At 57.1% G+C, this 12,500-nt stretch overlaps 1 protein-coding gene across 1 annotated transcript in view; it reads right to left on the reverse strand.

The window, feature by feature from the left end:
* LOC140411514 (calpain-2 catalytic subunit-like) overlaps nucleotides 1-12,500 on the reverse strand; it is a 244,484-nt gene that overhangs the window by 154,673 nt on the left and 77,311 nt on the right. Inside the window, exons 6-7 of the mRNA XM_072500600.1 lie at nucleotides 7,362-7,445; nucleotides 3,740-3,825 (exon numbers count right to left, since the gene is read on the reverse strand). Coding sequence (XP_072356701.1) covers nucleotides 3,740-3,825; nucleotides 7,362-7,445 — 170 coding nt within the window. The remainder of the gene's footprint in view (nucleotides 1-3,739; nucleotides 3,826-7,361; nucleotides 7,446-12,500) is intronic.

Consider the following 12,500-nt stretch of genomic DNA (forward strand, 5'->3'; position numbering starts at 1 on the left):
AACCCTCACCCACACCCACACCCTCACCCTCACCCACACCCTCACCCCACACCCTCACCCACACCCTCACCCACACCCCACACCCACACCCTCACCCACACCCTCACCCACACCCACACCCTCACCCACACCCTCAACCCACACCCACACCCTCACCCACACCTTCACCCACACCCTCACCCACACCCTCACCCTCACCCACAACCATACCCTCACCCACACCCTCACCCTCACCCACACCCTCACCCACACCGGACACCGACACCCTCACCCACACCCTCGCCCTCACCCTCACCCTCACCCTAACCCACACCCTCACCCCTCACCCACACCCCTCACCCACACCCTCACCCACACCCACACCCACAACCTCACCCACACCCTCACCCACACCCTCACCCCACACCCTCACCCACACCCTCACCCTCACCCACCCACACCCTCACCACACCCTCACCCTCACCCTTACCCTCACCCTCACCCACCCACACCACACCCACACCGTCACCCACACCCTCACCCTCACCCACACCCTCACCCACACCCTCACCCACCCTCATCCACACCCCCACCCTCACCCACACCCTCACCCTCACCCTCACCCTCACCCACCCACACCCCACACCCTCACCCACACCCACACCCTCACCCACACCCTCACCCACACCCTCACCCACCCACCCTCACACACACCCACACCCTCACCCCTCACCCACACCCTCACCCTCACCCACACCCTCACCCACCCACTCACCCACACCCACACCCTCACCCACACCCTCACCCACACCCTCACCCCACACCCTCACCCTCACCCACACCCTCACCCACACCCTCACCCACACCCTCACCCACACCCTCACCCACACCCACACCCTCACCCTCACCCACCACCCTCACCCACACCCTCACCCCACACCCACACCCACACCCTCACCCACACCGACACCGACACCCTCACCCACACCCTCGCCCTCACCCTCACCCTAACCCACACCCTCACCCTCACCCACACCCTCACCCACACCCTCACCCACACCCTCACCCACACCCACACCCACAACCTCACCCACACCCTCACCCACACCCTCACCCACATCCTCACCCACACCCTCACCCTCACCCACCCACACCCTCACCCACACCCTCACCCTTACCCTCACCCTCACCACCCACCCCACACCCCACCCACACCGTCACCCACACCCTCACCCTCACCCACACCCTCACACCACACCCACATCCACACCCTCACCCACACCCTCACCCTCACCCTCACCCACCACCCTCACCCACCCACACCCACACCCACACCCTCACCCACACCCACACCCTCACCCACACCCTCACCCCACACCCTCACCCACACCCTCACCCACACCCTCACCCACACCCTCACCCACCCACCCTCACACACACCCACACCCTCACCCTCACCCACACCCTCACCCTCACCCCACACCCACACCCTCACCCACCCACTCACCCACACCCACACCTCACCCACACCCTCACCCACACCCTCACCCACACCCACACCCTCACCCACACCCTCACCCACACCCTCACCCACACCCTCACCCACACCCACACCCTCACCCTCACCCACACCCTCACCCACACCCTCACCCACACCCACACCCTCACCCACACCCTCACCCACACCCTCACCCACACCCTCACCCACACCCTCACCCACACCCTCACCCACACCCACACCCTCACCCACACCCTCACCCACACCCAGACCCTCACCCTCACCCACACCCTCACCCACACCCTCACCCACACCCACACCCTCACCCACACCCTCACCCATACCCTCACCCACACCCTCACCCACACCCTCACCCACACCCTCACCCTCACCCACCCACACCCTCACCCACACCCCTCACCCACACTCTCACCCTCACCCACACCCTCACCCACACCCTCACCCATACCCACACCCTCACCCACACCCACACCCTCACCCTCACCCCACACCCTCACCCACACCCTCACCCTCACCCTCACCCACACCCTCACCCACACCCTCACCCACACCCACACCCACACCCACACCCACACCCTCACCCACACCCTCACCCTCACCCACACCCTCACCCACACCCTCACCCACACCCTCACCCACACCCTCACCACACCCACACCCTCACCCACCCACACCCACACCCACACCCTCACCCACACCCTTACCCACACCCACACCCTCACCCACACCCTCACCCACACCCTCACCCTCACCCCACCCACCACCCACACCCTCACCCTCACCCTCACCCACCCACACCCACACCCTCACCCACACCCCTCACCCTCACCCACCCCCTCACCCACACCCTCACCCACACCCTCACCCACACCCTCACCCTCACCCACACCCTCACCCACACCCTCACCCACACCCTCACCCTCACCCACACCCTCACCCACACCCTCACCCACACCCTCACCCTCACCCACACCCTCACCCCACCCACACCCTCACCCTCACCCCACCCTCACCCTCACCCCACTTTCACCCTCACCCTCACCCACACCCCACCCTCAACCTCACCCCACCCTCACTCCACCCTCACCCCACCCTCACCCTCACCGCAAACCTGGGCCTTGGGGACAGGCTCCATCCCAGCCTGGGCCTCGGGGACAGACTCCACCTCCGCAATTTCTGGGCCTTGGGGACTGGCTTCATCTCCCTGGGATTCGGGAACAGGTTCCATCTCCCGGGCCTGGGGCCTCAGGACAGGCTTTATCCCCGTCCTGGGCCTCGGGGAAAGGCTCCATCCCCAGCCTGGGCCTCGGGGACAGGCTTCAATCCTGGCCTGGGCCTCGGGGACAGGGTTCAATCCTGGCCTGGGCCTCGGGGACAGGGTTCAATCCTGGCCTGGGCCTCGGGGACAGGCTTCAATCCTGGCCTGGGCCTCGGGGACAGGGTTCAATCCTGGCCTGGGCCTCGGGGACAGGGTTCAATCCTGGCCCTGGGCCTCGGGGACAGGGTTCAATCCTGGCCTGGGCCTCGGGGACAGGGTTCAATCCTGGCCTGGGCCTAGGGGACAGGCTTCAATCCTGGCCTGGGCCTCGGGGAAAGGGTTCAATCCTGGCCTGGGCCTCGGGGAAAGGGTTCAATCCTGGCCTGGGCCTCGGGGTCAGGCTTCAATCCTGGCCTGGGCCTCGGGGACAGGGTTCAATCCTGGCCTGGGCCTCGGGGAAAGGGTTCAATCCTGGCCTGGGCCTCGGGGTCAGGCTTCAATCCTGGCCTGGGCCTCGGGGACAGGGTTCAATCCTGGCCTGGGCCTCGGGGTCACCTTCAATCCTGGCCTGGCCTCGGGGACAGGCTTCAATCCTGGCCTGGACCTCGGGGAAAGGGTTCAATCCTGGCCTGGGCCCTCGGGGAAAGGGTTCAATCCTGGCCTGGGCCTCGGGGAAAGGGTTCAATCCTGGCCTGGGCCTCGGGGTCAGGGTTCAATCCTGGCCTGGGCCTCGGGGGACAGGCTTCAATCCTGGCCTGGGCCTCGGGGACAGGCTTCAATCCTGGCCTGGGCCTTGGGGAAAGGGTTCAATCCTGGCCTGGGCCTCGGGGTCAGGCTTCAATCCTGGCCTGGGCCTCGGGGAAAGGCTACAACCCCAGCCTGAAATATTCTCATGGGTTTTCTGGAATTATAAGTTTGTCCTGGGAAGTCACTGGGCTTTGGAACTCCGCCACCCTGTCTCCCTCCCTCTCTGGTTTCCTCACTTGTCACTCCAGGCTCCGGTCCATTCCACCTGGCCCCAGGGATTCCGAATGCGGACTAACTGAACCTGCGTTCCTCGGAATTCCACCTGTGAGAGAGAGAGAGTCAATCATCACCCACATTCCCAGAGAAACCCGAGAACACCATCATCCCCATCCCAAAGAGTGACCTCCTAAAATACCCCCTCCCCATCCAGAGTGACCCCCAAAATACCCCCCTCCCCATCCAGAGTGACCCCCAAAATACCCCCTCCCCATCCAGAGTGACCCCCAAAATACCCTCATCCCCGAGGGAGCGGACCCCAAAATACCCCCTTCCCCGAGAGAGTGACCCCAAAATACCCCCACCCCCGGAGAGAGACCCCCAAAATATCCCCATCCCCGAGTGACCCCCAAAATACCCACCCCCCCGAGAGTGACCCCCAAAACACCCCCACCCCCGAGAGAGTGACCCCCAAAATACACCCACCCCAGACAGAGTGACCCCCAAAATACCCCCATCCCCGAGTGACCCCCAAAATACCCCCATCCCCAAGTGACCCCAAAATACCCCCATCCCCGAGTGACCCCAAAATACCCCCACCCCTGAGAGTGAGACCCTCAAAATACCATCCCTCAGAGAGTGACCCCAAAATATCATACCCGAGAGAGTGACCCCCAAAATACCCCCACCCCCGAGAGAGTGACCCCCAAAATACCCCATCCCCGAGTGACCCCAAAATACCCCCACCCCGAGAGTGACCCCCAAAATACCCCCACCCCCGAGAGTGACTCCCAAAATACCCCCACCCCGAGAGAGAGACACCCCCAAAATACCCCCCACCCCGAGAGTAACCCCCAAAATACCCCCACCCCCGAGAGTGACCCCCAAAATACCCCCACCCCCAAGAGAGAGACCCCCAAAATACCCCCACCCCCGAGATAGACCCCCAAAATATCCCCATCCCCGACTGACCCCCCAAAATACCCCCACCCCGAGAGTGACCCCAAAACATCCTCACCCCCTAGAGAGTGACCCCCAAAATACCCCCATCCCGAGTGACCCCCAAAATACACCACCCCAGAGAGAGTGACCCCCAAAATACCCCCCACCCCCGAGAGACCCCCAAAATACCCCCATCCCTGAGAGTGACCCCCAAAATACCCCCACCCCCAAGAGAGTGACTCCCAAAATACCCCCACCCCCGAGAGTGACCCCAAATACCCCCAACCCTAGAGTGTGACCCCCAAAATACCCCCACCCCAAGAGAGTTATCCCAAAATACCCCATCCCCGAGTGACCCCCAAAATACCCCCACCTCCAAGTGACCCCCAAAATAACCCTACCCCCGAGTGACCCCCAAAATACCCCCATCCCCAAGAGACCCCCAAAATACCCCACCCCGAGAGAGAGACCCCCAAAATACCCCCACCCCCGAGAGAGACCCCCAAAATACCCCCAACTCTGAGTGACCTCAAAATACACCCACCCCCGAGAGTGACCCCCAAAATACCCCCATCCCCGAGAGACCCCCAAATTACCTCCATCCCGAGAGAGACCCTCCAAAATACACCCATCCCCGAGTGACCCCCAAAATACCACCATCGCCGAGAGAGAGACCCCAAAATACACCCATCCCCAAGTGACCCCCAAAATACCCCCCATCCCGGAGTGACCCAAAATACCCCCACCCCTGAGAGAGAGACCCTCAAAATACCATCCTCAGAGAGTGACCCCCAAAATATCATCCCCGAGAGAGTGACCCCCAAAATACCCCCACCCCCGAGAGAGTGACCCCGAAAATACCCCCATCCCCGAGAGAGTGACCCCCAAAATACCCCCCACCCCCGAGAGTGACCCCCAAAATACCCCCACCCCCGAGAGTGACCCCCAAAATACCCCCACCCCGAGAGAGAGACACCCCCAAAATACCCCACCCCCGAGAGTAACCCCCAAAATACCCCCACCCCCAATAGAGTGACCCCCAAAATACCCCCACCCCCAAGAGAGAGACCCCAAAATACCCCCATCCCCGAGAGAGTGACCCCAAAATACCCCCACCCCCAAGAGTGACCCCCAAAATACCCCCACCCCAAGAGTGACCCCCAAAATACCCCCACCCCCGAAATACCCCCACCCCGAGAGTGACCCCCAAAATACCCCCACCCCCGAAAGTGACCCCCAAAATACCCCCACCCCCAAGAGAGAGACCCCCAAAATACCCCACCCCCGAGATAGACCCCCAAAGTATCCCCATCCCCGACTGACCCCCAAAATACCCCCACCCCCGAGAGTGACCCCCCAAAACATCCTCACCCCCTAGAGAGTGACCCCAAAATACCCCCATCCCGAGTGACCCCCAAAATACACCACCCCAGAGAGAGTGACCCCCAAAATACCCCCACCCCCGAGAGACCCCCAAAATACCCCCATCCCCGAGAGTGACCCCCAAAATACCCCCACCCCCGAGAGAGTTATCCCCAAAATACCCCCATCCCCGAGTGACCCCCAAAATACCCCGCCTCCGAGTGACCCCCAAAATACCCCTACCCCCGAGTGACCCCCAAAATACCCCCATCCCCAAGAGACCCCCAAAATACCCCACCCTGAGAGAGAGACCCCCAAAATACCCCCCACCCCCGAGAGAGTGACCCCCAAAATACCCCCAACCCTAGAGTGTGACCCCCAAAATACCCCCACCCCCGAGAGTTATCCCCAAAATACCCCCATCCCCGAGTGACCCCCAAAATACCCCCACCTCCGAGTGACCCCCAAAATACCCCTACCCCCGAGTGACCCCAAAAATAACCCCATCCCCAAGAGACCCCCCAAAATACCCCACCCCGAGAGAGACCCCCCAAAATACCCCCACCCCCGAGAGAGTGACCCCCAAAGATACCCCCACCCCCGAGAGAGACCCCCAAAATACCCCCAACTCCGAGCGACCTCCAAAATACACCCACACCTGAGTGAACCCCCAAAATACCCCCATCCCCGAGAGAACCCCCAAATTACCTCCATCCCCGAGAGAGACCTCCAAAATACACCCATCCCGAGTGACCCCCAAAATACCCCTACCCTGAGTGACCCCCAAAATACCCCCATCCCCAAGAGACCCCCAAAATACCCCACCCCGAGAGTGACCCCCAAAATACCCCCACACCCCCGAGAGTGACCCCCAAAATACCCCCATCCCCGAGAGAGACCCCCAAAATACCCCCACCCCGAGAGACCCCCAAATTACCTCCATCCCGAGAGAGACCTCCAAAATACACCCATCCCCGAGTGACCCCCCAAAATACCACCATCCCCGAGAGAGAGACCCCCAAAATACACCCATCCCCGAGTGATCCCCAAAATACCCCCATCCCCTAGAGAGTGACCCCAAAAATACCCCCATCCCCGAGAGAGACCCCCAAAATACACCCATCCCCGAGTGACCCCCAAAATACCCCCTTCCCTGAGAGACCCCAAAATACCCCCACCCCCGAGAGAGTGACCCCCAAATCCACCATCCCTGCGAGAGGGACCACCCCCTCAACCCTGGCAGCGTAGCCTGCTGGTGGCTCTCTGTCCACACTTCCCCCCCAAATGGGACTCTCGCTTGATGGGCTGTGTGACGTGGCTCTGTGACTCTGTACCCACCACTTCAGCTCCAGTGAGGGAATAGGCGTGACCTTTGACCAGTTTCTGACTGGTTACCGCCTCAGTCTCTGACGCGCTGGTGATCTGAAAATAGAAATGATGATCACGTCATCGGTAGAATCACATAGAACAAAGAACAGAGAAATGTACAGCCCGGGAACAGGCCCTTCGGCCCTCCAAGCCCGTGCCGACCATCTGCTGCCCGACTAAACTACAATCTTCTACACTTCTGGGTCCGTATCCCCTCTGTTCCCATCCTATTCATGGTATTTGTCAAGATGCCCCTTAAATGTCCCTATCGTCCCTGCTTCCACCGCCTCCTCCGGCAGCGAGTTCCAGGCACCCACTACCCTCTGCGTAAAAAACTTGCCTCGTACATCTACTCTAAACCTTGCCCCTCTCACCTTAAACCTATGCCCCCTAGTAATTGATCCCTCTACTCTGGGGAAAAGCCTCTGACTATCCACTCTGTCCAAGCCACTCATAATTTTGTATACCTCTATCAGGTCTCCCCTCAACCTCCTTCGTTCCAGTGAGAACAAACCGAGTTTATTCAACCGCTCCTCATAGCTAATGCCCTCCATACCAGGTAGAATTCTGGTAAATCTCTTCTGCACCCTCTCTAAAGCCTCCACATCCTTCTGGTAGTGTGGCGACCAGATTGAACACCATACTCCAAGTGTGGCCTAACTAAGGTTCTATACAGCTGCAACATGACTTGCCAATTCCTTATACTCAATGCCCCGGGCCAATGAAGGCAAGCATGCCGTATGCCTTTTTGACTACCTTCTCCACCTGTGTTGCCCCTTTCAGTGACCTGTGGGACCTGTACTCCTAGATCTCTTTGACTTTCAATACTCTTGAGGGTTTCTACCATTCACTGTATATTCCCTACCTGCATTAGACCTTCCAAAATGCATTACGTCACATTTGTCCGGATTAAACTCCATCTGCCATCTCTCCGCCCAAGTCTCCAGACAATCTAAATCCTGCTGTATCCTCCTCATCGCTATCCGCAATTCCACCAACCTTTGTGTCGTCTGCAAACTTACTAATCAGACCAGTTACATTTTCCTCCAAATCATTTATATATACTACAAAGAGCAAAGGTCCCAGCACTGATCCCTGTGGAACACCACTGGTCACAGCCCTCCAATTAGAAAAGCATCCCTCCATTGCTACCCTCTGCCTTCTATGGCCTAGCCAGTTCTGTATCCACCTTGCCAGTTCACACCCTGATCCCGTGTGACTTCACCTTTTGTACTAGTCTACCATGAGGGACCTTGTCAAAGGCCTTACTGAAGTCCATATAGACAACATCCACTGCCCTACCTGCATCAATCATCTTAAGTGACCTCCTCGAAAAACTCTGTCAAGTTAGTGAGACACGACCTCCCCTTCACAAAACCGTGCTGCCTCTCACTAATACGTCCATTTGCTTCAATGGGAGTAGATCCTGTCTCGAAGAATTCTCTCCAGTAATTTCCCTACCACTGAAGTAAGGCTCACCGGCCTGTAGTTCCCGGGATTATCCTTGCTACCCTTCATAAACAGAGGAACAACATTGGCTATTCTCCAGTCCTCCGGGACATCCCCTGAAGACAGCGAGGGATCCAAAGATCCCCCTTCGCTGTAAACATCTCCCCACCCCGTCCCCCACTCTCTTTCCAAATCCCCACAATCAACAATCTGGGGGTTAAACAGCCCCGCTTGATTGCTCCCCTTCCACAAACATTCAAACCCTCCACCACCGACACACAGTGACAGCCGTGTGCACCATCTACAGGATGCACTGCAGTACCTCACCAAGGTTCCTTAGGCAGCACCTTCCACCCACGATCACTGCCATCTCGCAGGACAAGAGCAGCAGATACCTGGAACCCCCACCACCTGGAGGATACCTGGGAACCCCACCACCTGGAGGTTCCCCTCCCAGTCACTCACCACCCTGACTGGGAAAATATATTGCCGTTCCTTCACTGTCGCTGGGGCAACATCCTGGGAGTCCCTCCCTAACAGCACAGCGGGAGTACCTACACCTCAGGGACTGCAGCGGTTCAAGGAGGAAACTCACCCCCACCTTCTGAAGGGCAACTAGGGGATGGGCAATAATCGCTGGTCTGACCAGCGACACCCACACCCCAGGAATGAAACTTTCATCGGGAGTTTGTCGAATCATTGAAGACAATCTCGGAATGGTGGTGGAATAGGTTGTGGCTATTCAGCCTGCGGGTCGGGATTGGTCCTCCGTGAGCGGGATTCACCCAACACCTACTCTCCCTAACTGGAAACATTCGTCATTTCCGCTAATAATCGAATTCCTCTTCAATCCTTTGATGAAAGCTGCCTCCACTATTCCCGCAGGATTTTCCTCGATCGGAAAGTAGCAAATGTGACATCCCCATTCCAGGCAGGAAGCAGACAAGAAGCAGGAAAACTACATTTGGAGTATTGCGTGGAGTTCTGGTCGCCGTATTATAGGAAGGACGTGGAAGCATTGGAAAGGGGGCAAAGGAGGGTTTATCTGGATTGGAGGGTAGGTCTTATGAGGAAAGGTTGAGGGAGCTGGGGCTTTTCTCATTGGAGCGAAGGAGGATGAGAGGCGACTGTGGTAGTCGGTATTAGGGTATTATGTACCCTGAATAATGCTATAAGACCATTGGTGTGGGAGGTACCTGAGACTGCTATTTTCATTGGTGAAGCCTGCCTGCTGGTTCCGCCCAGTTAGGCGGAGTATAAGAGTCTGTTGTCTCCCTAGCAGCCGCATTCTGTACCTGCGCTGCTGGGGGAAACATCTAGTCCAATAAAGCCTTCAATTGTCATCCAATCTCGCTTCTGGAGTTATTGATCGAGCATCAGATATTTAATAGAGGTTTATAAGGTGATGAGGGGGATAGATAGAGTGGACGTTCAGAGACTATTTCCTCGGGTGGATGTTTCTGTTACAAGGGGACATAACTATAAGGTTCGGGGGTGGAGATATAGGAGGGATGTCCGAGGTAGGTTCTTTACCCAGAGAGTGGTTAGGGTGTGGAATGGACTGCCTGCTGTGATAGTGGAGTCGGACACTTTAGGAACTTTCAAGCGGTTATTGGATAGGCACATAGAGCACACCAGAATGACAGGGAGTGGGATAGCTTGATCTTGGTTTCGGACAATGCTCAGCACAACATCGAGGGCCGAAGGGCCTGTTCTGTGCTGTACTATGTTCTTTGTACAAGCCAGGCAGCTTAACATCTGTCACAATGAAATTGCAGGAATCCACCAAGGAGGTTCTGGGAAGGCAGTGAGAAAATCTCAGTACAATCAGGCAGGTTGTGTTGTTAAAGGAAATCTTGTTTGAGTAATTTATTCCCGTTTTTTGAGGAAATGACAATGTGGATGAAGGGGAACTTGTGGTGGGGTTGGATTTTGAGAAGGAATTTGCTAAGCTGACACAGCAAGGTTACTGCGCAGAATGAGAGCTGATGGTGCTGGCCAACAGCAGATTATCGAAATGGAGAGAACTCGGAGGGATCTGGCAGTCCTGCTGAAGGAATCAGGAAATGTCAGTCTGCAGATACAGCGCGTGGTTACAATGTTCTCTGGAATGGATATCAATGAATTAGCAGAAAGCATGGCGGCAGCTCAGCGCGGAGTACAGCAAAGTTGACACACAGTGAACCTGGGAATTTGATGAGCCAGAGTATTTTAGGGTTAAATTTCAGGGTTTCCTTTCTCTTTCCAAAATCTCGTCTAATCTGCATTTAGATTTTAATTATAATTAACTGTTAAATGTAAATTTCTTTCTGTCTTGCACTAGAATAAACTAGATGATTGACATGGAGAGGACAGCACGGTAGCATTGTGGATAGCACAATTGCTTCACAGCTCCAGGGTCCCAGGTTCGATTCCGGCTTGGGTCACTGTCTGTGTGGAGTCTGCACATCCTCCCCGTGTGTGCGTGGGTTTCCTCCGGGTGCTCCGGTTTCCTCCCACAGTCCAAAGATGTGCGGTTAGGTGGATTGGCCATGATAAATTGCCCTTAGTGTCCAAAATTGTGTTGGGTGGGGTTACTGGGTTATGGGGATAGGGGTGGAGGTGTTGACCTTGGGTGGGGTGCTCTTTCCAAGAGCCGGTGCAGACTCGATGGGCCGAATGGCCCCCTTCTGCATTGTAAATTCTATTTTTTTTTTTTTTAAATGCAGGCAAGTGGGACTAGCTTTAGTGAATAGAACTTGGGCGGGCCATGGACAAGCTGGGCCGAAGGGCCTGTTTCATGCTGAAACATCGCTGACTCTCTGACTCCGTGGCTTAATGAGGCTGAGTGGCTAATTCAGCTCCCAGGTCCGATGTCGGAAGCAGTCCAGGGAAAGTTCACTTGACTGATTCCTGGTTTGAGGGGTTTTGGGGGGAAGGACAGATGGGGCCTGTAGTCACTGGAGGTTAGAAGATTGTGAGGGCATCTTATTGACAGGTTTAAGATCCTGAGGCGTGTTGACAGGGTGGATTCATAGATCATAGAATTTACAGTGCAGAAGGAGGCCATTGGTGACCCACGCACACACGGGGAGGATGTGCAGACTCCGCACAGACAGTGACAGGGTGGATTCACTAGATCATACAATTTACAGTGCAGGGAGGAGGCCATTCGGCTCATCGAGTCTGCACCGGCTCTTGGAAAGAGCAGCCCACCCAAGGTCAACACCTCCACCCTATCCCCATAACCCAGTAACCCCACCCAACACTAGGCAATTTTGGACACTAAGGGCAATTTATCATGGCCAATCCACCTAACCTGCACATCTTTGGACTGTGGGAGGAACCGGAGCACCCGGAGGAAACCCACGCAGACACGGGGAGGATGTGCAGACTCCGCACAGACAGTGACCCAAGCCGGGAATCGAAACCCATGACCCCGGAGCTGTGAAGCAATTGTGCTAACCACTGTGCGACCGTGCTGCAGATGTGGAGAGGATGTTTCCTCTTGTGGGGGAATCTACAACTCGGGTCAAAATTGGAAAATAAAGGGTCGCTCATTTGTAACAGAAGAGGAGAATTTTCTCTCGGAGGGACTGGGGCTTCTTCCCCAGACAGCGGAGGAGACGGGGCGGTGGATAGTTTGCGGATCAGGCCAGATAGAACTCTGCTTGACAAGGG

The sequence above is a fragment of the Scyliorhinus torazame genome, chromosome 4 (genome assembly GCF_047496885.1).
Source record: "Scyliorhinus torazame isolate Kashiwa2021f chromosome 4, sScyTor2.1, whole genome shotgun sequence".
Lineage (NCBI taxonomy): Eukaryota > Metazoa > Chordata > Chondrichthyes > Carcharhiniformes > Scyliorhinidae > Scyliorhinus > Scyliorhinus torazame.